Source organism: Rattus norvegicus, chromosome 11, assembly GCF_036323735.1.
Source record: "Rattus norvegicus strain BN/NHsdMcwi chromosome 11, GRCr8, whole genome shotgun sequence".
Classification (NCBI taxonomy): domain Eukaryota; kingdom Metazoa; phylum Chordata; class Mammalia; order Rodentia; family Muridae; genus Rattus; species Rattus norvegicus.
This window is the reverse complement of record NC_086029.1, coordinates 76,127,086-76,154,958: the sequence shown is the minus strand read 5'-3', so window position 1 is coordinate 76,154,958 and position 27,873 is coordinate 76,127,086. Positions and strand designations below refer to the sequence as shown.

The window sequence follows — 27,873 nt, the reverse complement described above, 5'->3', positions numbered from 1 at the left end:
CGGAGAGCAGACGCAGGCCGACCACTCAGCCGGTCCGCCCGCTCTAGGGACCACCCGAGGCCAATCCCACTGCAGCTAGGTCTTGCGATTACACAGCAGTGGTCGCCCATTGGCCGCCGCCACGGGCTCCTACACCCTCCTTCTCCCTTTTGCGGCTCCCCTCCCCCGCGCTACAGCTCCGATGCTGCAGACCAATGAGATGGCACTTTATAGATGCACTCCCTCCGCTTTCGTCTTCTCCCCGCCTCAAAGAGGGAGGGGAGGCTCTGACTGGCCAGATGTCCTCGGAAGCCCCCTTCCCTTCACCAATCACTGAGAAAAGAACACGCCCGGTGGAGTTGTCCAGCCAATGAGGAAACGGGCGCGGTGCCCAGCCGAGTAGTTCCTCCCGCGACTCGGGAGTTTCGCTGTCCTTAACTCTTCAGGCTTCCCCCTGCGGGCCTAGAGCTCCGATTGGCCACTGTCGCTATTGTCGAATCTTTTCTCCAGCCAGCCACAGAACAAGGCGAACCCTCTTTCCCTCTTTTCGGCTACCTTCGGCATTCCTCGTTGCCGGGGCGTGGTCTCCCAGCGGCGTCTCCTCATTGGTTATTTAGGCCGCTCGGCTTTTTCCGGCCGGAGCTGCAAGCAAACGACGTCTTTGATTGGTTCCAGCTTAGGTTTCGGCTCCACAGCCGAAGCTGGCGGGCGCGGGCTCGGCGAGCGATTCCCAGACGCCTGTTACGCGGGCGGCGGGGCGCTGGGCGGTGTAAGGCTGGGTGGGGGAGGAAGGAGGCGGAGGACGAGTAGGAAGGGGGAGGGGGGAGTGGGGAAGGGCTAGGCGACTGCGCAGACGGCGCGCCTCGCACAGAGCAGCCCCCGACCCGGCCGAATGCGGGCTTGTGTCGCCGCCGTCGCCGCCGCCTGGGCCGAGTGACAAAGGAAGGAAGGCAGCGAGGAGGAGCCGTCCCTGCAGCCGCTGACAGGGCTTCGGGCTCGGGGCACAGCGCGGACACTTCCCGAGCAGCCGCTCAGCAGAGGCGAGGGGCGGAGGCCGGCCGTGCCGGGGCCGCGGACGGGGGAGGGGACCCCGAGGGACGGAAGCGGTTGCCTGGTTCCCATGTCCCCGGCGTATGGGGAGCAGTCAGGGAGCCGCTGCCTGGGGTCTGAAGGGAGCTGCCTCCGCCGCCGCTGCCGCCATGGCCGCTGGATCCAGCCACCGCCTGCAGCTGCTCCTGGCGCAATGAGGAGAGGAGCCGCCGCCGCCACCGCCCGCCACTGACTCGCGACTGCGCTGCCCTCCGATTCACCCGGCCGCCGCCGCCGTCAGACCGCCGGATCCCTCTGCTGCCGGAGCCGCAGCGTTTGCCGTCGCATCTCCGAGCCATCTCCTCCCTCCTTCCCATCCCCCTTCTCTTCAAGCGTGAGGCTCGTGATCCTTCCGCCGCTTCCCTTCTTCATTGACTCGGAAAAAAATCCCCGAGGAAAATATAATACTCAGAGTACTTATTTTCAATCAAGTATTTGCCCTCGTTCACGTGATATATATATATTTTTTAAGGATTCCACTCCACCCTTTTTCTCCTCTCCCAGGAAAGGGAGGTGAAAGAATTATATTTTCCCCCCAGCTCTAAATCATCTATGTGTTAAATATCCGTACCGATCTGTCTTGAAGAAATACATAGCTCCTTTTTTTTTTCTTCTTAAATAGCTATACAAAAGGAGTGAAAGGCCAAGAGAACGAAGTCTTTTTTTTTTTTTTCTTGCGGGAGAACTTAATGCTGCATTTATTATTAACCTAGTACCCTAACATAAAACAAAAGGAAGAAAAGGATTAAGGAAGGAAAAGGTGAATCGAGAAGAGCCATCATGTCGGGGCGACCGAGAACCACCTCCTTTGCGGAGAGCTGCAAGCCAGTGCAGCAGCCTTCAGCTTTTGGTAGCATGAAAGTTAGCAGTGAGTATCGATTTTATTTTACACCCTTTCTCCACCTCACCATTAAGATAAGAAACCTCGAAATACCAGGATCTAAACTAACAGACCTGATAGAACAGTCAGTCAGCCAGTGGTAGTGGAAAAGGGCAAAACCTGTCTTGACTCAAGATGAGGCAGCTCCTTTTTCTCCTCCCATACCCATACCCCCCTCCCCCAGCCTCATTAACCTTGAATTGAGAGAATATTAGTTTTATTTGGCTGATTGGATTCGAAACTTATTTTCTTACGTTCTCCGTGCTGTTGGTAGTCAGTCTTTTCAAGTGCCCCAGTGCCTCCGGGTTAAGCGGTGGAAGCTTTCGCTTGCCCATCCCTTTGAATAAAGAGGACAACGCTTGATTAATAAACCATGATGTACATTTGCCGAGTCCGTGTCTTCTGGAATGAGGGGGTTTATTTTAGTTAGCTCAGGTTATCACGGGTCTGCATTCTAAATAGAGATACTAAATGCCCCAGCCTCCTAATATTTCCTTTTTGCCTGTGTGACTACACAAAGTATTTTTGAATCTGGGGAGGAACTTGCTTGGTAACCCACATTCCCGTTGGAGGCGAGCTAGTATCCATCCCTCACTCTTCTCCGGGCTGGTGGGAGCTGAGAAATATCCCGCAGCAGATGCATCTCTGAGTGCATTGTTTTTAATTTTTAAGTGGTTTAATGTGTTATCTCTTAACCTTCCTGTTTTGACATTACCAATCTGCCACCATATAATTTGTGTAATCAAAAGGTAACTTGGAGATTCAACTTTTGATTGAGGTTGTATTGCCATATTGCCAAATACTAAGTTAAGTGTTGTCACTGACTGTCATTTAAGTTTAATTTTGAAGTGGTGTTGCATTTATTACTTGTTAATTTTTTTTTTAAAGAGTACAAGTGGATACCTTTTTAGGCTGATTTAAAATGTATCTATGAGTATCTGTCAGTCTTTTGCTGGGGAATCTGTGCTGAAAAAAAAAAAAAGTCTGTGTTCTTGAAGTGTTTGGTATACCGAGTATCCAGTGTTCAAATGTATCTATTTGTGGAGATGTTTATGTGGTATTTCATGACAGCTTATTAGAACATAGTTGCAGATTCTGGCCAAAATATCTATGGTATTTTCCTTATTCCTTGAGAAAGAAGAGGGAGGAGATAGATAAAACTGTTTTGTGGCTGAGAGGAGCTGCTGTAACTGAAGAACTAAGATTTTTAAAAAGTTAAAATGCATGTGCTGTTATGTGCAATTGATTAAGCAACTGGGAGTGAGGAATCCTCCAGTTGCACGCAGGATTGTTATGTGCAATTGATTAAGCAACTGGGAGTGAGGAATCCTCCAGCTGCATGCAGGATTGCAGTTCTGTAGGCTTTTGGACCTTGTCTGGAACAGAGAAGTCCAAAGTTGTATCCAGAGCGATAGCTGAGTGGGAGAGATTTTTGCAAGTTAACTTTTTTCTTTCCTTCAGTGAGTGACTAGCCAATTTAGAACGCAGGGCATGTTAAGAGGGAAGCTGATTTCACATCTTTCAGGGAAGGGTCATGCTTTCTAAGCACTTTATGGAGTCATTTGAAAGGAATTTTAAAAAATGCTAGGGTCATTTTCAGTGATGATGAAGTAGACTTCATGGTAACTACTGAAGAGCCTTTCATGGTACTTCAGTATTTGTGCTTTGACTAGTTTAAAAAAAAAAAAAACCCAGTCAATTTTAGACCATTTATGAGGTTTATTTCAGAGATCTGTAATGCCAGACTAAAATACCAAAGTTGGGAATTTCTCTTCTTGTTTCCAGGATTTTCTTTGAAAACAACTTAGCCTTGATAGAGTTTCTTTAGGGTGGAGGAAATCCCAGAGGAATATAGTTTAAAGTGTTTTAATTTTATATTTACCATATCAGTCAACATTAAAAAGATGCTAATTATTACTATTTTTTTTTTAAAAATAACCTTGATATTAAGGACACATAGATGAAAGAGGAATTTGTTAGGGTGCTGGTGTTCAAAAAGGCATGTATGACATTAAGTCCTTGTTCCCAGAGCCTCTGATGTAAAGGCATACACATTCAGAAAAGGGCGAAGGCGATAAGCCTGATAACCGCAGTATTATAAAACGCCAAGTGAACCATTTGTTCAGAGGGACACAGGAAAAGGGTGATGAGGAAGGAGCAGGGAGGTTTCCGCAGAGGTGCTTCTTAAAACAGGTGCTGGCTAAGTCCATGAGCCTGTGGAGACACAAGCAGTGCACTGGGTAGAAGGCAGGCCCAGCCAGTCTGTTCTGTATGGGAGGTAAGGTGGTATATCTCAATTACCCCAGCCTACACGGGAGAACCGGGACGTGGGAGCTGAGGCTTAGAGGAAAGTAAGTTAATAAAGGGCAGAAAAGGCCTGTAGGTTCGGGTGGGGATCTAGGAGCTATCTGTCTGCACTAACTGTGCATTGCTGAACAAGACGTTCTGAAGGGATTTGGATAGCTGAAGGGAGAGACATTAGAAGCCTTTTGGGAGATAGTAGACTATGTTAGAGATCACAGTGAAATGTGAACATGGGATGAAAGGAAGAGATTTGAGGACTCATGAGGGAAAAGCTGGCAGGGCTTTGGATTGGACTGAAGGAGAATATTTGTGGAGTCAGGAGTTAAAAATAAAGTCTGAGGTTATTGGTCTGGAAGACTTGACCGCTGGGTTACATTGTTCATTGTAATGGGAAATTGAGAAAATGCTGAGACGAGAGGGCGGATGAGTTCAGTTTTTAAAAATGGCATACAATAAGTGTCTGGCGGTCGGTTACTAGCAGAGCTTAACTTTCTAGTCTGTTAATTTCTAATCCTCACCTAGAAATGCCAGGTTGTATTTGAGGACAGTAACTAGAGGTTATACTTAAACACATATTTTGTTTTGTTTTGAGACAGGGTTTTTCTCTGTGTAGCCCTGGCTGTTCTGGTACTTACTTGCTATGTAGACCTGCCTAGCCTTGAATTAACAGATACCCACTTGCTTCTGCCTCCCAAATGCTGGGATGAAAGTGCCTTCCACCACTAGTCATTTTATATAGTCTTAATCTTTGGGTCATTCTTAAATGTATTTTTCATAAGTAATGCTTCTTAGGTAAAATTTGCCTGTAAAATAATACCTTTAAGATTTAATTAAAAGTTGATTGTTAACATTTTTTTCTGTTGAGGCATTATTAAATAAGTATATTTCAAATATTTTTTATTTTAATTTATTTTTATTTTGTGTGCATTAATGTGTTACCTGTATTTCTCTCTGTGTGGGTGCTGGATCTTGGAGTTACAGACAACTGTGAACTGCCATGTGGTTGCTGGGAATTGTAGTCCATGCTGTTAACCACTGAGCCATCTCTCTAGCCTCTCAAACACTTTTTCCTTGCTGTAATGAAATCAATTTTTATTCACATCCAGATTTATGGAGATTAAATGAATATTAACATATACACAGATTCTACTGTTGAATAACACCTTTTACTCAAAATAGAGTGAGTGCACGGTGATTTTGGTTAACATTTTGTCAGATGCTTATGGTGAGGCTGGGCAGTGGTGGCACACGGCTTTTGATCAGCACTCTGGAGGCAGAGGGACTTGGATCTCTGTAAGTTTGAGGCCAGCTTGGCCAAGGCTTATGGCGAACCATTGGAAGACAACTTGGCTGGTTGCTCAGATATAGTGCTTGTATATAAGGTATGGAAAGAGGGAAATACTATCACTTAGGTTGTTTCAACACATAACATTTTCATTAGCAGCTGTGGCACACATCTTTAATCCCAGTTCTGAGGAGGCAGGCCGGTCACTGGTTGCCCTGTCGACATGGCAAGTGAAGTAGTTCCAGGTCAGCCAGGACTGCATAGAAAGACAACAACAACAAAAAAAAAATCATCAGTGAAAATAGACCAATTTATAAGTTGCATAGTATTCTGCAATATCAAATTATACTGTCTTATAATCAAAGACTAGTTAGCAACTTGGAGGCGCCCTAATTTCCAAGGAAGGTTCATTTCCTTGTGATATGGAAGAAATAGGTTATTAGGAACTATTCCTCACCCCCCCCCCTTTTTTTTTTTTTTTGAGACAGGGTTTCCCTGTGTAGCCCTGGCTGTCGTGGAACTAGCTTTGGAGAGACAGAGATCTGCCTTCCTCTGCCTCCCAAATGCTAGGATTTAAGTATGCCCCACCACACCCATCTCACTAGCTAATTTCTTGATTTTCCTATTTAATGGAATAAAAACAACCCTGTTTGTGAGTGAGATTGAAAACCAGGACCTTGCTTTTCACTCCTATTAGCTAGACTGACTCACAGCTGTTAAGACTTAGGATATTTCGGTCAGCGTCGCGTGGACCTCTGGTGCATACACCTTGAGGATGCTAAGTATCAAGTGGCAAGCACTATTCCAAAACTTTAGGGACCTAGAGATTGAGCAGTTTATCATGGCTGACTAGAAACTGCATTTAGAAAATGAGGTGTCTTCTCATATTACCACCCCTTCAGATGGTTCTTGTGCCCAGTTTCATCAGAATCTTACTCTGGACCTGAATTGCAGTTGTTTTGGGCAGACAAGTCTGGGAAAGGCCAAGTTATCAAGTACTTAGCAGTATACTGTGATGAGAAACTATTTATTTATTCAGTATTTATGAGTGCTTTGTCCTCACACACACCAGAAGAGGGTTTCAGATCCCATTATAGATGGTTGTGAGCCACCATGTAGAGGCTGGAATTGAACTCAGGATCTCTGGAAGAACAGTCAGTGCTCTTCACCACTGAGCCATGTCTCCAGGCCCAGGAAACTTTGTGCGAGCTTTGTGTATAGAGCAGGCTAAGAAACATGCTGACCCTGGTGCCACAGTTCCTTTTTTTCTGTACTTTCCATTAAAGTTTTTACATTTGTTAATGTCTGTATGTGCATGTGGAGGTTGGAGGAATCGGCTCTCTCCTTCCATTATGTGGGTGCTGAGGTTTGAACTCAGATCGTCTGGTTTGGTGGCCAGGGCTTTTAGCAGCTTTTTAGCACTGAGCTGTCTTTTTTAGTATTTTAAAATAAGGTTTAGGGGCTTGAGGTACAGGGATGAGGGCAGGCAGGGTGAGATTAGTGCCCTACAGTGTGAGTGGGGAGCAGAGGTGCATGGGCGGGGCAGCAGTAAAGCCTGCTCCCAAGACAGGACCAACCTGATTCCCCAGGCACTGTTCCACCGAGCACATAGTCACTCTGAGGCGGTGAAGTTGTTGAAACGGTTAACATCGTTCTCTGTCTGATCTTTCCGGGGTGTTTTAGAGCTGGTAAAAGGAAAACCATGCGTAATTTTCAGAAGAAAAAGTTTCATGGTGCAGGAACCTCGGCCTGGTTGTTGCAGTCTTGGTACCTAACTTTGGTTATCTAAATGCTTTTTTAATTATCACAAAAATTGCCTTTGGAACTTTTGAATATGATGTGGAAATGTGTGTGGGTCAAAGCTTCTGTGCACAGAAGACAAAGTGACCATTGATCGAGAAACAGTTTTCTCGAGATGACCTTACAGTTAAGTTTACAGCTGAGGGCGGTTGGCGTGGCTCAGCGGGTAAAGGCTCTCAGTGATGGTCTCAGTTTAATCCCAGATCAGGAGTTGGGAAGTCAAGCTGGCTACCATGTCCAACAACTCTTAAAGGATGTCCAAGCCCTTTAAAGGATAATTTAGCAATGACTCTGTGACTTTTCACCATAGTGGTTTTGAAGTTAGTTTCAGGTATGCCTATTAGTAAATACAGTATAGTTCCTTGAAAAAATATTAGGATTTATGCCAGCACAAAAGGGAAAATAACATGTGACTTTCCTTTGTTGTTGTGTAATGTTAAGTTAGCACTGGTTGCTTTGGGAGAGCATTGGCAATCTGTGAATAAATCTTCTGCTACATATTTTTATCCCTGTATAATATCAGGAAGTGCTTCTCCAAATTAGTCATTAATAAGAGCTCTCGCTCACTCTCTCTCCCCCACATCCTCCCCTCTCTCTCCAGGGTTTTTCCGTGTAGCTTTGGCTGAACTCACTCTGTAGACCAGACTGTCCCCAAACTCAGATCTGCCAGTCTCTGCCTCCCTAGTGTTGAAATTAAAGGCTTGTGCCATACATGTCTGATGTCCCTTTCAATCGTTCATGAAAAGATACTTATCCCTTTTTACAGAATTTGATGCTAACTTCAAACAGTAGTTATTTTTCCGGAAGTACTTTTTAAATTGTGTTTTCAACCAGTTATTCAGGTATGTATTATGTATTCGTTAGTGCCTGTAATTGGAGCCTCCTTCCTTCTGGTCCTCGTCTCTCCCAAGAATAGAAGTTAATCAATATGCAGTAGATTCTTTGGAATCTGACCCTTTTAGAATTGGTTAGTGATTGACAAAATAAACCAAAAAAATCAATTAAAAAACTGAAGCATTAGCTATGCTGCTGTTAGACCTGGCATCAGGTTGACAGATTCGTAGCTTTGTGTCCTGGTTTGTAGGTGTCTCAAAGCTGTTTTTAAGAGTTATTATTTAACACTTTCTAGTCTGCTTTTTCAACTTTTTATCCACTGATCCATTTTGCTGGTCCTCATTTAAGTGTTTTTTTTCTTTTCATTTTTTTGTTCTGTTTTTTAAAATGTTATGACTAGCTGTGTAGAGAGTAATTGTATGAAGCCATGGTCTATGTCGTGAGAATTGAGAAGGTGGGTATCTCAATTGTGCCAAAGAACTCTTTATTTTGAATGTCTGAGAAGTTTGTTGGAGCTTCACAAAGACCAAGCCTCTCTTTGCATGTGACATTCTCTACTTCCCCTCTTCTATAAGATCAGGTAATGTCTTTCAATGAATTCACCGTCTCCTTCTTGGCACGCTGAAGAGACTGAGTTGAGTCAAATACATACACTTACTTGGTCATCTACCTTCCAGACCCTTACTTCTCAGGTACAGCCTTAACACTGACTGCTGTTCTCTCCAGTAGTCTTTGTCCTTTCATTGATTAGTATAATTTTAGTTTATCTTTAAAAATAACACGAGAGCAAGTCCTGTGATCCCAGCTGCTCAGAGACTGAGGCAGGAAACAAGTCCAAGGGCTGCTTGGGCAGCTGACATTCTGTCAGGATACGCAGAGAAAGCGCTGGGGATAACACTGAGCCGTGGGTGTTTGTCTAACATTGTGAGGCCATGGTTCATTCTCCAGCACTAGGAGAAATAAATTCAAGGCAAATCTAAAGCAGAATGAAATTAACCTTAGATATTGTTTCTCCCTGCTTGTAGTATATGTCATTGTCATGTCCATCCACCTCCTGTTATGGTATAATTAAACTACTATTTTTAGTCAAATTATTGAATCATTCCCACTATCTAGACATTGAACAGTAGTCAGAGCCAAAACAGGTTGTGAAAACGCCCACACTTCCTTTTGAGAAGAGCTATATTGGAATATAATTCACATATCATAATGTTTATCCACTGAACATTTAGTGGTTATTAGTATTTTCATAGAATTGTGTAGCCATCACCATGACTCAATTTTAGAATGTTTTTCTCAACGCCCGCTCTACACACACACACACACACACACACACACACACACACACACACACAAACCGGTTCATTACTGGTCTCTTTCTATCATCTATTGGCTAGCTATAGGCAAGCATTAATCTGTGTATATCTAGTCTAGATTTCATATAAATGGATCTATAGTAAGATCTCCGCCCTCCCTCCTTATTTCTTTGTTTTTGTTTTTGAGCCAGGGTCTCACTGTCTCTTCCTTGCTGGCCTGGAACTTGTTGTGTAGACTAGGTTGGTTGCCCTCAATCTGGAGATCTACCGTTCTCTGTCCTCTTGAGTGGGATGACAGGATCTTCATGCCCTTGCTTCCCCAGGGTCTGGTAGCCTGAAATTGCAGACGTGATGTTTACCACATCTGTCCCTGCCTTTCCTTTAGGACCAGCTTCTTTTCCTTGACACAGCTTACAGTCTTTCATGCTAAAGAATGCACGATTAAAAAGGCCTCCTTCCTTTTTATCGCTGGGTAATAATTGCATTCAATGGAAGTGTCATGTGCATCAGTCCATTAGCATGTGGGTTTTCTGGGCTTTGGCTGCACTGCTTTGGACATTCATGAGCAAGTTTTGATGTGGATATATTTTAAGTCTTCTGAATATGTACCTAGAAATAGAACTGCTGGATCATATGGTAACTTGCTGATCATTTTAAAGAACTGTGAAGCCTGTTCTAAATGCACAGCCAATATATTTTCGTTATTTTGTTTTTAAATATCTTTTTTTTTTGCAGTTTTTTTTTTAAATATCTTTATTGTTACCATTTCTTGTATTGTTCGTGGTGATACAGGCTTGATTTTCCTCTACAGAGTACCGTTTTTTCAGGCTCTACCTTTTGGATTTCTACCTGCTGCGACTCCTTTTCTCTCCCCGCAGCATCCTTGTTCATAGAGCCCTAATGTGACTGCTGGTTCCGGAGCTGCTGGGTCTCCAGGACCTTTTGAGCGGCTGACTTCATTCTCCTGTTACTTGGATCATGTGTTTGTATATCGTTGCAGGGTTATTATCTCATATTATCTTGTGACATCAGCCACTAGTGCTCAAAGTTATGATTTGGTAAATATATCTGGAAATGTTCTTAGTTTGTATGTATTTATATAATGCCTTTATTTATTTTTGAGGCAGAATTTCACTATGTAGCATGGGATGGCCTTAAATTTGCTATTTTCCTGGTCAGCTTCCTGAGTAGGGGTTGGGTGTGTGCCACTATACTTCTGTCAGTGATTTTTCTGTATTTGTTCCAAAGGGAAATAGGACAGGGTTTTGGCAAATATCTTTACCTCTTCTGCATTAGACACAGTGATTGGATGTTTCTTTTTAAGATTTTATGATCAGTTGATGACTAAGAATTCTGCCAACTTCTAAGTGTATGTATATCAATTATACGTTCTAGGACTAGGGAAATAACTATAGGATGAATTCAGAGACCCACTGGACCTAATATAAGTTGGATTTCAGCCAAAAATATTAATGACCTGACATCCCTAAGTCCCTGCTTTAACTGGAGGGTTGCGGTGTTTCTTGGGGTCTCCTGGAATCAGTCCAATTCAGAAGCAGTATCTAGTAGATCCTGGAAAGTTTGATTACCACCCCCCCCCCCCAAAAAAAAAAGGTACAGTTACCCTTGTAAAGAGGTATATATCTCTCTGGGGAAGGAGTGGGGAAAGGCTAACAGTAAGACTTGTAGATATTTATTTTAGTCAGTGTTCTGTTGCTGTGAAGAGACACATAGCTCATAGAAGAGGGGGCACTTAGTTGGGCTTAGCTTATAGTTGCAGAGGTTTAGTCAGTTAGCATCCTGGGGTGGAGTAAGGGAGCATGCAGGCAGACTCGATGCTAGAGAAGACAGGAGCTAAGAGTGCTACATCTGGATCCACAGGCAGGAGGAAGAAGAGAGCTATTGGGCCTGGCCCGGCTTGGGTTTTTGAAATCTCTAATCCCACTACCAGTGACACACTTCCACTGAGAAGGCCATATCTACACCAATGAGGTCACATCTCCTAATCCTTCTCAAGTAATGCCACTACCGGGTGACTAAGCATTCAGATACATGAGCCACTAGGGGGCCATTTTTTCTCAAACTACCACAGTATTTTATCAAGGTCTTTCCTCAGGAGAGCCTGGCCATCTCTTCTTCATTCAAGGGGTTCTGGTTCTGCAGACTGGCTCAAGTCTGGAAATAGGTTCATGGGCCAAGATTCTCATCGTAAGATACAATGTAGCCATTCTTTAATTTGTTTGAGAAATTTTTTGAGTAGACAGATCAGGAGTTCAGTAGTCATCTTTATCTATTTCATGCCTGGAAACAGCATGATTGATTAACCAGTACTAAAGGTCCAAATGAGTTATTCCCCCATTAAATTCATTTTGCCTGTACTGACTTTTACAGGCCAGGCCATTTGACATTGCTTTGTCTATCCTACCCACTGCAATAGCTTTGATCACTTGGCCGTTGGTGATTTAGTTCTTCCACTGGCCCCTGCTTCTTTGGAGCCCAGTTAAACCATTGCATTTCATTTTGTCCAACTAAGCAGGAGTATCTCCAGCTCTAAGGTCTGGCACAAGGGAAAGGACAACAGCAAAGCTCTTCAAATGTGCTGGTGCCCCTTTCACCATTTTGCATCTTATAGGATGGCTTAGGGTTTCTATTCCTGCACAAACATCATGACAAATTAGCAAGTTGGGGAGGAAAGGGTTTATTCAGCTTACACTTCCACATTGCTGTTCATCACCAAAGGAAGTCAGGACTGGAACTCAAGCAGGTCAGGAAGCAGGAGCTGATGCAGAGGCCATGGAGGAATGTTGTTTACTGGCTTGCTTCCTCTGGCTTGCTCAGCTTGCTTTCTTATAGAACCCAGGAGCACCAGCCCAGGGATGGCACCACCCACAATGGGCCCTCCCACCCTTAATCACTAATTGAGAAAATGTCTTAAAGCTGGATCTCATGGAGGCATTTCCTTAAGAGAGGCTCCTTTCTCTGTGATAACTCCAGCTTGTGTCAAGTTGACACACAGAACCAGCCAGTACAGAGGATTAGTAAAAGGCATGTCTTATGGATCTTCCTATTGTGGAGGATTAGGTTTTACACAGCATACTCACTCTAGCATTGCCCCCTTTCCTTGCCTTAAAATCCCTTCATCAGCTAAGCAAAGGGATACCAGGCATCTCAGCTCCTTTTCAGTAGGCTCCCTTTTGACAAATACTTAAGCCAATTCAAACAAACTTCAGTCACCTTTTTAAATTGTGTAAGCTTCCGTATTAAACCTAGAATCTCCACTCAGTGGGCCCCTATCAATAAACTTAGCATGATCCAGTTTTAATGTTCTTACCATTATTATCCCACTTAAAATCCATTCCACACAGATTCCCCAGACTTTTGGCTGAATGAATTAGAAAACTCATTAAGGTAGTTAGTAGTGTAGTACCTTTCCTCATGGACTACACTTCCTGCCTCCCCTCTAGGAGCCTGCTTTATTAACTTTGAATATAGGTGTAGAGGCAACTATTGGTAGACCCTGAGGGACATCGGTATTATGGTCTTGCCTGGCATCACCTTCAGAGAAAGTCACTTCTGGTTTAGCAGACAGTGGAGGATTAATTTACTTAGAGGTGAAGAAGACAGGATTTCAGGCAGTGCGGCTGGGCGCATATCTGCTGAGGGCAGAGAGACTGCTTTCTCAGGTGAGACACTCTTGAGAACCCGAGGTTCAGAGTTCCTGGCTCCAGTAGGGTCTTCCCTCAATCCCCATCCCAAGTTTCAGGATCTTACTCTTTGCCAATTAATGCCCTTATTAGCCACCGACACCCCCTAATTGACACGAAGCAAAGGGGTATCAGCCATCTCCAGCTCCTTTTCAGTAGGCCCTCTTTTGACAAATGCTTCAGCCAACCCGTCAAACAATTTTGGTTTGGTTCAAACACATTTTTGCTATAATTCAGCCAACCTTACTCAGTTTGATTTTCCACAACTTGAGCTCTGGGTGCAGGAGAGAAGATTCTCTTCCACGGTGCACGTAGAAAGCTCTAGACTTTATGGGCATCTGGAGCCCATCATTTTTATCACTCGAGTTCATAGAAGTTGCTGAGATGCTGCAAGTTGCTTGTATTTTCCTTGGTCAGTTTATCCAGATGTGCTAGGAACAGCCTGCCAGCAGCGTCGTTTTCCTTATGTTCAACCAGTTGTCAAGCATTTTACATGAAGAATTGCCAAAGCCATAGCCTTTCATAATTCGTGAGTCAGGGTGACCAAATGCATTTGTCTCCTTATGTTCGTAAAATGGCTCACGCCATGGGCTTTCAGTACTTACTCCCCAAAGGCTTCAGTAACTGTTAGGGTTGGCAAGTTGGGAAGACTGTTTCAGATACTTAAAAGACCCCTTCTTACACTTAGGTTGCTCGAGAACCACTTCTGTTTCCAAAATCTGTATTGGCAGAGTTCTCTAGAGGGACAGAACTTAGAGAATGCATCTTTCTCTATATATAGAAAAGTGATTTTTAAAAAGTGACTTACAGGCTGCGGTTCAGCTAATCCAGATGACTGCCTATGAATGAAAGGTACAAGATCAAAGTCATTGAGAGACACGTAAACCCCAGGTGCAAGACCCTGCATCTTAACATTTTTGGTCACATAAAGTAAAAGTGACAGGTTAAATGAAATTTATGTATTTACATATTTTTAACCCTGTATATTAAACTATTTCAACATGTATTATGAAAATTATTGTTTCCTACTATTTTTTCATATTAAATCTTCATTGCCTAGTTTTTCCCACTTAATTTCGGATTCTGAGTGGCCACAGTGGCCATGGTACTGACAGTGCAGGTTAGAATTTTATTCAAGAATTAGTTCAATTTGCTATTTATGTATTTTAGTTATTTTCAAGTAGTAGGAAAAATGTATATGGGTTAAGAACACTTCATTGATTCATGCTTTTCTCAGTTGTATTTTCCACTTCTTTTAAAATTTTATATTGGCAAAGGTTAAGAGAATTTTATGTTCTTCAAAGGGTGTTGACTGCTAGGGTAATATTTCCTTCTGTATTAACATAACTGCCAATATGGTTTTTCTCCCCTCCCCCTCCCCTCCCCCTCCCCTTTCTCCTTTTTTTTTTTGGAGAGGGTTTCTCTGTGTAGCCCTGGCTGTCCTGGAATTTACTCTGTAGACCAAGCTGGCCTTGAACTCACAGAGATCTTCCTGCCTCTGCCTGCCAAGTACACCACCTTGCCTGGCAATATGCTAATGTTTATTGCTTTGCTTGTTAGATGTATCCTTGCTATGATTGCCCTGATCTCAATGAAATTGTACTGGTCTGGACGGTCTTTGTTATGTATTCTCTGCCTTGATGTTATAAAGACTTTCTCAGCGTTTAGTCCCAGATACCCTTGTCCTTAACCACTTAGTCATCCATTTCTTACCCATGGTTGAGAGGTTCACTTGTGTGTGATTTTTTTGACACTCCTAGTGACCTTTTATACATGCTTCCTTACATTCTAGTCTGCTTGTCTTGTTTCTTTCTAGAAGGTGATAAGCTACAGCGTGACAGAAAAGCATCTTATTTACCTTGGTTTCCTGAAGTACACAGAGCAGCTTTCTGTATGTGTCATTTATACATACTGAGTTGAAGGCATGTGCTGTGTCATGGTGTGATGATACATGGCACTGGTATATTTAGAAACCGAACTCAGGTCTTTTGGAAAGAGCCACAAGGGCTCATAAATACTAAGCTACCTCTTCACTTCTTTGTTACTTAAAGGAGAAAGGGAAAGAAGGGAAGCTAGACAGAGACCAGTTATACTGTGAGCTTAGTGTTTATGGTCTTTGAACTCTTGGGATGACGGCTGCGTGAATGAAGTGATCCAACGACTAGAACAGAGCTGCTAGGCTGTACAAAGCGAGCATGGAACATACTTCGAAACATTGAGCATGTGCAGTGCCACAGTGGCTTCAAGCCTTCAAGGACTTCATTTGGAGCGGGTAAGGATGGAAGAGAGATTCAGAACAGGGAATCCTGACATAAGTTTCCTTTTACCAAGAAGTTGGTTCTCTAAAAGAATAGAGAGTAAGCGAACAGACGAAGCTCAGATATGAATAGTTCTTTCATCTTTGACACACACCTGTAGTCTTTTGAGGGTGTCATGATAGCCATGGGTCTTTAAGGCTTTTGATAAACTAGTGTATATTGGTCTATCACTTGAGTTTCCCAGAGATAGAGTGGAGAATATCATTAATAATTTCTGCTAAATAGTGTGGTTTCAAAATATGTGTAAGCAGTGACTGTTTATATTTGAGTATGCAAAGTAGTTTTGACTAACCAGCACGGTCTATTTCTGTATTTGTGTGCATAGTGAGGTAGCTGCCCTCAGGTACAGTTCTGGAACATGGGAGAGATTTGTTTCCTCAGTGAATAGGAAGTAAGCTTTTCTTGAACCAAGGGGTAAAGAACTAGATGACATGTGTTCAATTATGCATTAGGGCCACTTTACTCAGACAGTTTTGAGAACTTTAAAATAATCTCTGAGAATTCCCGAGTTTTCAAAAAACAAGGAGTGGCCGTGCACCTTGGAAGAAGATGTCCTAGTTTTAAATTTTTTTTCTCTATGTCGAGGATGATAAGAACTTATTACAAAACTAAATGGGATTGAGTAGGTCAGCTTCCTCAGTCCTTAGAAGAATGGTTTCCAGTAGAACCGTCAGGGACTGCGCTGCGTTTGAGATGGTCTCAGGGCAAATGGCACACCTGGTTCCCTTTCAGGATTAGTTTAGAAGTGAGAGAATATTTGAAAATGTAGTTGTGTGTTATGTGTAATGAAGCCACAGCGTTTTGTTGTTATATGCTTGTCTCATATTTTAGAAAGCCCGTGCATGTCCTAAAGTTTAGGAGAAGAGTTGCAGCTGCTGATGTGGACAAAAGAGTGTGGGTGGGATAGAAACTAAAATGGTTGGGTGGTAATGGCAGTGAGTCTCCCTGGATCTAGGTGACGGCCAATCTTAGCAGTCTAATCCAGACTTCACTTGTGGAGTGCCTACTGTTTAACAAACTCTGTCATTTTTAAGTCCAAAACACTTGAGACATTATTGTCAGTATTTACTAGATGAGGAAGGAAGGTAACTTTATTGATGTATTCAGAAATGCTTTATTTGCTGTTTTAATTGATATATTCAGAATCTTAGAGCTGGTAGAGAAAAGTCCAGGTGTGGTGTTGATCTAGCCTCTCCAGGTTCGGAGTATTTATTGCATGGCTATACAACACCAAGGAAGGTAATTTTATCTTTACCACAGTCCTAGAAGACACATGATTTATAAAAGAGGAAACTGAGGCTTAGGGGACCTGACATTTAGCAAGATCCACAGCCATACACTGAACCTGTCACCTCACAGCGAAGCAGGGGTTGGGAAACTGGAAACAAGGCAGAGCGGGCAGCGAGTCACAGTGGCTGTGGCTCCTGGAGTTCACTTTCCCACCTTACTGTGTATACCACAGCTTGATTGCTGCCAACTGATGGTTCTTGGGTTTGCCCCTTAAGACAGCAGCAGCTCAGCAGCAGTATAAGGAAGAGCACTCCTTCATTTAATAGGAGGTACAGATGAACCGCGTTACCATGGGAAGTTTGCGGGGCATATGATAAGTTACGCTGCTTTTTTGAATAAGGCTTGCTATACTCTTCAGGTATCTTTATTAGTTCTTTAGAATCAGTTTACCTGTGTAAGATCATTCTGGGCTCCACTCGGAAGAGATGGAGTAGACCTCTGTTATTTACCTGAGAAAAAGTGGCCACATTTCCTTCTGCAAGTGGTGGAATCCACCTCTGAGGTGTTCTAGAGGACTTTAAGGAAGGTGCACTTCTTAGGATCTAGTGTTTTAAGTATCAGTTGTAAGCAGATGCCTTCGTATTTTGTGTAGATCAGATATTTGTATAGACATTCTTTTAGACTGTATTGTTTTTGAAAACTCTTTGTAGTTTGTGTGTAATATGATAGCAACATCAGATACAATGGAGTATAAAATCCGTTCCCTCTCCTGAGCTATGTAATGTGTTAGTAGGAGCCATCACTCTGAGATGCCCTTCAGAAGTATGGATAGCTATTGGCTCATTGAGAACTACTGAGGTTGTTAGTTAAGCATTAAGCGGAATGTTTTATTTCCCCCACTCAGTTTTAGTCCCGGTTTGCAGCAATGCTGCCCAGAAGCCTTTTCTCCATGCTAAAGGCTGTCGACTCTGAGGTAGCTGACGTCATCCAGAGCTCTAGGAACATCAGCCAGCGTTGACTACTTGTGGCTGAGAGGTTTTTATAGGAGGCCTTTGAGTAAGCTACTTTGTCCTTGCCAGGACATTTTTAAAGAGTCAGCCAGCAGATATAAGTAGAGAGAGCAGTCGGAAGAAGGAATCATGAGCTCCTTTCTGTTTCCACCTTTGTCTCCCCTCTCCCCACTTGGCTCTTTCTGGGTGCTGAATTCAGCTTTGCATAGAATTATTTTCTTCAGACTTTTGTTAACTTGGTACTTGTAAATAGATGCTGGATATCCCCACTTATATCAAATAGTAGACTAGAATATTTTTATGCGCCAACTGCCTTTCTAAAATTTGTTACATACGCTTAAGACAGTGAACAAACACAGTGGCAGCACCGTGGTTCGTGCCTCTTAAATATTAAAGGAACATCCTTCCAAAACTGGAGTGGTGCCGTGGTGACCTTGTGGAGGTCAGATGACCATTTGAGGGGATTGGTTCTCTTTTTCCAGCTTGTGGTTCCCTGGGATTGAGTTCAGGTTGTCTGGCTTAGAGGCAAGCACCTTTTCCTGCTGGCCCACAATGGTTCTTCATTTGGCCTGCCTTAGTGCTGCGTGCCTTTAATCCCTGCACTCGGGCAGGGGCAGGGGCAGGGGCAGGGGCAGGGGCAGGGCAGGGACAGGGGCGGGGCAGGGGCAGGCGCAGGGGCAGGGGCGGTTCATTGAGTGGTTGTGCCATTTCTCCTCACCATAGATTCTGGCATGAACCTGCAAATTCTATGAATTTCCTTGTTCTTGATGTGTTTTTTTTTTTTTTTTTTTTTTTGGTTCTTTTTTTCCGGAGCTGGGGACCGAACCCAGGGCCTTGCGCTTCCTAGGTAAGCGCTCTACCACTGAGCTAAATCCCCAGCCCCCTTGTTCTTGATGTTTTATATAAAGGTAATTGTACACTGTGATCATGGGGCCTTTTGTGTTTGGCCTATTTCATTCAGTATATTTTTAGGGTTCATTTTTGTTTGTGCCATGTTTTATTTTAATGGCTAGATATTGTGTGTCGTGCATGTGTGTGTGTGTGTGTGTGTGCATGTGTGTATGTGTGTGTGTGTGTATGTGTGTATGCGCGTGCGCGAGCGTTTCCATTTCCCTCATGTTATTTATTCAGTTATTTCTACCTTTTTTGGGTCTGTTCTGAACATTCTGTATAGAGTTTCTCTAAAGCCCTGTGTAGAAGATTTTGTTTGAGCAACAGGTATTTCTTTAGGCTATATCCCCAGTGATATTGCTTGGTTATGTGGCTTTTCAGTATTTAATATACTATGGGAGAGTCAATATGTTTTTCATAGGGGTTGTACCATTTGGCATTACCACCAATTTTTCCAATTTTTGGGTTCCAATTTTTCTGCACCTTCTAGTACTTATTTTCTATTATAAAGGATTTATTTTCTTTTATTTATGTGATGTGTGCCTGGAAGTATGGGTGCCTGTGGAGATCAGAAAAGAGGATTGGTGGATTTCAGCCACTCGAGTGGGTGTTGAGAACAAAACTGGTTTATTGCAACAGCAGCAAACACTTCATTGCTGAGCTGTCTCTCCAGCTCTGTCTTTTCTGCTCTTTGATTGTGGCTGTCTATTCTGTAGTGAAATGACATAACACTTCCATCCATTTGTTCCTGGTTGTGGCTTTTCTCCTTTGGAGAAGTGTGTATGAAAATCTTTTGCCTTTAAAAGTGTACTGTTTAAATTTGTTATTGAATTGTATAGGAACTTTGGAATAGTTTACCTTCATTTTTATTATGAAGGTATTTTACCTTTATTGTAGGTACATTTAAAAATTCACTTTTTGTGGTTTTCCTTTTCAATCCCTTGATAGTGCCCTTTGATTCAGAGAAGTTAAGTTTTGATTAAGGTGAATGTATTCAATATTTTTTCTTCTCTTGCTTGTGCTTTTATAAAAATGCAGGGCCAACTTGAAGTGTTTGTTTTTCTGTAGTGCTAGCATTGAACGGAGGACCTCCTATCTGCTCTGTAACCAGCTCTATCTAGCCCTTACTTAAAAAACAAAACAAACCTTCTTTTATGTATATGGTGTTTTGCCTGTCTATATGCTTGAGCAATAAATGCATGCCTGGTGGAGGCCAGAAGAGAGAGGTGGGTTCCCTGTAACCGGAGTTACAGATGGTTGTGAGCCTCTGTGTGGGAGCTGGGAATTAAACCCTGGTTCTGTGGAAGAGCAGCCAGTGGTCTTAACTGCTGAGCCATCTACAGCTCCATCGAGATCTGTTTATTTAAGGTCAGGGTTTCACTGTATAATCCCAGTTGGTCGGGAACTTGAAATTCTTCTGCCTCAGCATCTTGAGTGTATGCCACCATGTCTGACTCGTACTTTTTAAGTCAGAAATACATCATGACTTCATGTTTCACGAACTATTTCAGGGTGACAAGTTTGGATTATAAAAATTCCCTTTCAGACTTTAAGTTTTAAACTTAGCGTTCTGTTCTTCTATGAGGAAATCTTAAGTAGTAAATGACTATATTTGTACACATATAATCTAATTACTATTATTTCAAGGTTATGAAAAGTAATAGTAATGTAAGACTCATTTGTAATTAATAATTGCTAAGAATGTATAGGGGGATTACTGTTTTAAAATCATTTGAAAAGATCTCGTGGATTAAGCTGCATATTTGATAAATATATAGTGTTATTAGTTAGGGAAATATAGAGAAACAACTTACAGAATGAATGTATATATATATATATATATACACACATACATGCATACATATACATACATATGCACACACATACATATATATGGGCTTTATTAGAGTGAATTACAGGGTGTGGTCCAGCTAGTCTAGTCTAACAATGGCTGTTAAGAATCTAGTTGTTCAGTCCACGAGGCTGGTCTTCAGTATACACTGGAATCCTGAAGTAGACTCTAATGCCAGTGAAGGAATGTTCTTGCGAACCAGGGAGAGCGCAGGCAGGCAAAGAAAGCCACCTTGCTTTTTCTGTGTACTTTATATGTCTGCCAGCAGGTGTAGGCCAGGTTAAGGTGGATTTTCCCACCTTAGAAGATTCAGGTTAAAAGTGGATCTTCCCACTTCAAATGATTTAATTGAGGGAAAAAAAAAATCCTCACAAGTATACCCAGCCACTTGAGTTTTAGTTAATTCCAGATTTAGTCAAGCAGCTAGCAAGAATAGCCATCACATGTGGATAGGCTTTTTTTTTTTTTTTCTTTAAATCTTGCTGTCAATGTTTTTTTTTTGGACACGGTCTGACTGTGTAGGCTCTAGCTGGCCTGAACTCACTATATACACCTTGCTGGCCTTGAACTCACAGAGATCCACCTGCTTCTGCCTGCTGAGTTCTGGGATGTGTGTGCTACCACACCAGATTGTCAGTGTTTTCAAAATAATATTTTAAATTTTTAAGATTTGTTTTATTTTCTGTACATGAGAGTTTTGCGTGCATACATGTATGTGTACTGTGCGCATGCCTTCACCTGAGGAGGTTGGGTGTCAGGCCCTCTGGAATGAAGTCATGGGTGATGTGCTTTCTAGGGGTCTAACTCAGGGCCTCTGTAAGAACTCTTACCTGCTGAGCCATCACTTCAGCCCATTAAATTTATCCTTTAAATATCCATACGTTTAGACAATGCGTTTTGACTATACCTATCCCCCCCCTCCCTGCACCTCCCTTAATGCCTCTGCCCTCTCTCCTCCCCGCTTCATCCCTACTTTGTTGTTGTTCATCCCTGAGTTCAGTTAGTTCCTCCCTGGGGCACTGGGGCACACGCACATGCACTGGGGCATGGGCAAACTGCCAAGGCCAGGCAGCAGGAGAGCGACTGCACCCCTCGTGTCCTTTGGTTGCTAAGCAGCTTCTCTGCTGGTGTTGCTGTCAGGTTTTAGGGGTGCTTCCTCACTCCCGTTTTGAGTTTTGTTTTTATAATTGTAAAGTATCTACACAATTCCAAACCCCAACCTGAATGTGTGAGGGAAAGGAAAATCTTACAGCCTTCCACTGAGTAAAGAACCATGTTTACTAGGCTTTGGTTAAAAATAAGCATAGGTACACATAGTCATGTTTTCTTAGAAGAAAGCTAGCTCACTGTTTGTATCTCACAGTTTTATTTTACTTGAAAAATTGTTCAAGGTCATTCATAGCAGTACTTGGCACACTTTTCTTTAAAATTTATTTTTCATTCACTCACTCATGTGTGCACGGCCGCACGCCCTCGGGCACGCCCTCATGTGTGGGCACATACTGTGTTGCAGTGTGAGGTCATCAACTTCCTGAAGTCACTCTCTCCTACCTTGTGGCTGTGGGAGTGTGTAGCTGGTCATTAGGTGTGGTGGCAAATGCCTTTACCGTCTCTTGATGACCATCTTTTTGTGTCTGTACCAACTCTTGATTTTTTTTTCAGCACATAGTTTTATATTTATTGATATTGGGATTTTTGTGTAAAGATATTTTAGAAACGTTGGAGTATTTTTGTGTTTTAGCAGATGGACTTAGAGGTGTACACAGTAAAATGTTTAAATTGTCTTGACTCTGGTTTGTGTCCCTGGACATGCACCTTTGAAACTTGACACAGTTAGTTCAAGACATCTTCTTAACTCAAAGTGATTTTAAACAAAATATCATATTGTAATTATTCTGTAACTCCAGCCAGGAGCCATTATCCTTGGTTGAATTTGTTTCAGGTGACATCCGTTACTATTAGGTTGTTGAATACAATGAGGCTTTTAATACTGGTTTTGATATCTTTTTTGTCATTAATATTATATATACTGCCTAAATTTCCTATACTTGTTCCAAAATCCATAAAATTGTATATATTGCTGCATTCCTCTTTATTTTTCTATAGATTTAAACTTAATTTTCAAAATAAATTGGCACAAATTTCACTGATTAATAACAAAAGTAGATTTGATAAAGCGGGATGCGTTTCTACCATGAAAATTGACAAAAATTTCTGAAAATAGAGAAAAGTCTTTGCAGTACTTTTGCTTGGACTTTATTTACCTTTTGCCTCTGGCATTGGTATGTTTAATTTGTTTTCATGTGTTAGTGGAAGATAGTAAACTTAAGAGTTGATGAACCGAGAGTGGTTCTATGTGATTTTTGAAGGAAATATGTTTTTGTAGAATGTTACTATGTAATATATTTTTAAATTTATGTACTTAAGGCTGAATATTAGAACAACTAAATACTTTCTGAAGGCAGTTTATACAAGGAGGTTAACCAGTCAGTGTGTGAAACAGTATTTAGTATAGAAACAGAATAAAGATAAAGTGAAATAAAATGAACAGTTTATGTTCCTCAAATTGTCACTTTCTGACAGAGGCTTTCTAGAAATATGTTGCTAAAGTAGAATAAATTCTTATTTTTTTCCCCTGGAGGACAGTTTTGCAGTTTCAGAAATGAATGTGTAGCCAGTCTCATTTTAAGGAGAAAAGTTAAATGTGTTCTCAGACTTAGATGCCCACTAAAACTGTAGTCCTAGCACAGATACTTGAGTATCTCTGTTGCATATGTTATGGTCATTCCGTCCTTTCAACAATCCTATGACACATTTTCACATGAGAAAGACGATAGTGTAGGAGAGAGGTTCCTAATGGTGAGTGAAAACAGTATTACTAAGGAATATGTATCAAGGGTTTCACTGACTGCAACACAATCTACAAGAGAACCCATTAGACCATCGTCTAGCTTTATTTATAGGTCATGTCCTAGTTAGTTCTAATTGTCAACTTGCCTAGAGTAATCAAGGAAAAGCTTGGTTAAGGAACTGTCCCGAGCATGTTGGCCAGTGGGCCTGTCTGTGGGGGATTGTCTTGATTGGTAACTGGACAGGAGCTGTAGAGTACTAGCCCACTCCGGGAGGGTGGGATCTTAGGGCAGGTGGCCTTGGCAGTGTGAGAAAGTGGAACGCACAGTACTGTTCCTCCATGGCTTCCTAAAGTTCGTGCCCTGACTTCCCTCACAGATGGACTGGGACCTGGAAGTAAGTAAGCCACATAAACCATTCTTCCACAATTTTTTTTTTGTTCATTTTGTTTTTTTAAAGCAGCAGAAAGGAAACTAGAACAAGTAGTCTTACTTTTTTCTCTTTGCTATCTTTATTTTCCTTTTTTTTTTTTTTTTTGGTACAGTGAACATTTATTGTCTTAAGAAGCCTGCTAAAAAGTGTCTTCACTTCCCTTTTTTGTAGAAATGATTCACTTAAGGATTCCTGTAAATCTCAAAGAACCCTTAAAATAGAACTCCAAAACGATTTAAATCTATAAGGAAAGTTGGCGAGTATATAAAATAGGAATTAAAGCTGATTTGTATATTCCTTGCTCTCTGCTGTGTCCGTCTTTTGTTTATATTTGAGACCACAATCTCATCACATTTGTCCATTCCCTTTCCTCCCTCCAAACCCTCCCCGTACACTTCTGCTCTCCTTCAAATCCATAGCTTCTTTTTTCACTGAATTGTTATTATATAATATATGTTTGTATATACATAAAAGCTCCTAGTGTATAGCCTATGAGTTCATGTGATATTCCTTGTATGTATGTTTTCAGGGCTGATCTTTTGGCCCAGGAAAGCTAACTGGTGTGCTCCTCCCTGGGAGGACCACCTCGCCTGCTTCCAGCTTTATCAGCTGCCTAGGACTGGAGACCCAGAGAACTACTCAGTGCTAGCGAGTGATGTCATGCCGTTGGAAGAGACTATAACTACTAATTGCTAAACCAGCGTAATCCCCAGCAATACTCCGTAAACGCTTGTCCTTACACCCACGGAAAAGTGTAGTCTTCACTCCTCATCAGGGACCCTTTCTGCAACAGACAGACTACTGCAGGGGACCACGACTACTCGAGATGCAGAGCTGTGGGGCCCAGGCCCAGTAGATGCATCAGCAACACCCCCACATCTGAGGCTCACTGTGAAGGGGGGCAGAAAGACTATAAGAGCCAGAGGGACAGGGGCTGTGTCGTGAGACTGGGTCTCCTGGTACCGTCAGAAGCCACACCCTCAATTCTCACCAGCATTCTGGCTTTCTGTAATGAGAATGCGGAGCATCTGAAGCTGGAAGCCAGCAGTAGCATTGCCGTTGCTGTGAGTAAAGCCTTTCAAAATGGATGAGTGGGTAGCCTCGCTGCCTTTTCATGACAGTGCAGTGCAGTGCAGTCGGCTTTCACCCCAGTAGGAACTCAGTTAGCTGTTGCAATTAGTGTTCCCTTATGGCAGTCTCCTGTGAAGCCTAGCTTGCCTTAGCGTCCCTCCTACGGGATTATAGGGCAGCTTCCCTTTTCCTCTCTCCTCTTTCAGCCCTGGCTGTCCTGGAACTCAGTCTGTAGACCAGGCTAACCTCAAACTCAGAGGTCTGCCCGCCTCTGCTTCCCGAGCGTTGGGAATAAAAGTGTGTGCCACCACCACCCGGCTAAATCTGGTTTTTCATAACTCTTCTGAATCTTACACTTTTATCAAGAAGTAAAAAAGGTAGAGCTTGCAAGATGGGTCAGCATGTCAGAGCACAGCTTCAAGGCCAGTGACATGAATTCAGTCCCCTGGCCCCGTGTGATGAGGAGAAAACAGGCTCCCCTAAGCTGTTGTCTTGTATGCTCTGCCTCCAACACACATTACTGTACTCATTTGGGTGTTTGCCTGAATGCGTATCTGTGCACCGTGTGCAGCAGTGCCCGAAGAGGCCATAAGAGGGATTGGACTTACAGACGGTTACTAGCCGCCATTTAGGTGAACCTGGATCCTTGGTAGGAACAGTGAGTACTCTTAACGACTGAGCCATTTCTCCAACCCCAGAAAATAAAATAAAAGCCTTTTTATTTTAAAGTGAAAAATTAGCCCAACAGTTTGCTGGTTGTGAATCTGTTCTATCCATGGTTAAAATCTGCGCTCATTTTAGGTATGATTATCTTTAAAATCTGGTTATGTCATTTTAAAGGTCATCCTTGAAGTTCTTAAAAACCTGCATTTCCTGGCCCTGTTTTTCTACTTTCTTGCTAACACTTAACATTTTACCTGTATAATTAGTGTGTCTACTGTCTGTCTTTGCCCCTTTTATTTTTTCAAGATAGTCTTTCCCCGTGTAGCCCTGGCTGTCCTGGAACTCACTCTGTAGACCAGGCTGGCCTCAAACTCAGAGATCCACCTGCCTCTGTCTCCCTAGTGCTGGGATTAAAGGCCTGCACCACCACCTGGTTTTTAAATGCAGAATTTTGATTTTGATTGTATTTTCCCAAAGTTTAGAATGATGCTTGTGGGCACAGGAGATTTCAACCTGTTTGCTTTTTTAAGTGAATAGTAGGTAGGCCTTTGGTATTGGTAGATTGGTGCTCTGTTTGGTGGTAGAGATGACGTTTCAGTGTGTACAGGTAAGGATCATTTGTGTTTTAGGGTGGCTGTTTTTTCTAAGTTAGCGATGGAATGAGATAATTGTAGGCTAGTTAGAGTTTCAGAACCGTGCTCTTTGACACATGGTAGCTTATTAACTAGTCTTAGATAAATTATAGAAAGGGAAAAAACAGGTAGCTAGAAAGCTAAAGAAAGAGTATATTGCAGAGAATATCCTCCTAGCTTGCTGGGAGTTCTGTGTTAACCGGTACAGCATTCTTGTGAGGTAGGCACTGCAGCCACCATTTGAAAGATGGAGGGTTTTCATTGTTCTACACAACAGGTGGCTTTTTAGTCAGGGGATGCAATTGCAATTTCAGGCTTTCTTCTTCTCAGTAAAATTTACAGAAGCTTCCTCGGAGAAATAGAATGTAGTGGGGTGAAGTGGGCAGAGCCACTCAGGATGTGCCGATCTGCAGTCGTTCGTTGAGCTTCACTCAGCACTGAAGCGTTGTGGGAGGGTTTTCGGGTTAAGGGTATGGTTGGACTGTGCACTTTAAGGCACCCCACATTTATCATTCAGCATTCAGGGTCAGCTGCAGCAGGTGCACTGTCGACCCTGAAAGGTCAAGTAAGGCACCCAGCAGCCAGGTGAGGAGTTTGAGGATGAAGAAAGGTAAAAGTGGTTTGTGCCACCGCACTACTTCCAGCTTGCTGCTTCCCAAACAGCAGAAGAATTTTATTTTCTTGGACCTTTTTTGAAGTTGGTTTAATTTTTTTTTTTAATAAATTTATTTATTATATATACTATAGCTGTCTTCAGATACACCAGAAGAGGGCATCAGATCTCCTTACAGATGGTTGTGAGCCACCATGTGGTTGCTGGGAATTGAACTCATGACCTCTGGAAGAGCAGTCGGGTGCTCTTAACCGCTGAGCCATCTCTCCAGCTCCGAAGTTGGTTTAATTTAAAAAAAAGATTATTTGTTTGTTTGTTTGTCTAGTGTATGTGTGTACCTAAATGTATGCATGTGCCTGCATTAGCCCCAAGGGTTCAGCAGAGGGTGTCAGATTCCTTGGAATTGAAGTGTGATAGGCAGTTAGGAGCCATCTGATATGGGTACTGGGAACTGGAACCAGGTCCTTTGCAAGAGCAATACATATTCTTAACCACTGAGACATTTTCTAGTCCCTGGTTTAATTAAAAACATTTTAAGAATATGTTTATTACTTGTGTGTGGATTTTAGAGGACAACTTGCGGGAATAGGTTTGTTCTGTCCATGGTGTGGGTTCTGGCATCACTCGGGTTGTCTGGGTTGGTGGTTTGTACCTTACACAGCTAAGCCCATTTCCTGGCCCAGAGGTCGATTTGATTTAGTAGAAACAGTGAGAGCTAAACGATATATACAACTTGTATAATTTTATTGCTTATTTTCCAGTGAGTAATTGTTTCTGGGTATGGGTCTTTTTGAAGGAATTAGCATCTTCTGGGTGTTTACTATATCTTTTGCTACCTGTAGTTTGCAAAAACAGAATTGAGTTTAGAAAAGTTAAGTAATTTGTTTAAAGTTCACGCCATTAAGTTGTGCCTTTTAAACCGTTTTCTTCAATGCAGGGTTCTATCCGTAGATTGGTTTAGAATTCTAGCCCTAAACACTTAGCTCTAACTTTGAACCAAATTTCTACGAAAACGTCCTTTATCTTTAAAATAATAAAAAATATCGCATACCCCATGCAAATGCTGTAGAGGTTAAATATGTAATGCACAGAAAACAGTTTGGTATTAGCATCGAGAATA

General features: G+C 42.4%; 1 protein-coding gene across 5 annotated transcripts in view; it reads left to right on the top strand.

Annotated features, from left to right (window-relative positions):
* The first annotated feature begins 293 nt into the window (after positions 1-293).
* Gsk3b (glycogen synthase kinase 3 beta) overlaps positions 294-27,873 on the top strand; it is a 150,164-nt gene continuing 122,584 nt past the window's right edge. The window contains exon 1 of one of the 5 annotated variants that reach the window (XM_063270791.1): positions 294-1,936. In XM_063270791.1, the coding sequence (XP_063126861.1) occupies positions 1,849-1,936 (88 nt within the window). In that variant the 5' untranslated portion in view covers positions 294-1,848. 5 annotated transcript variants of the gene reach the window in all.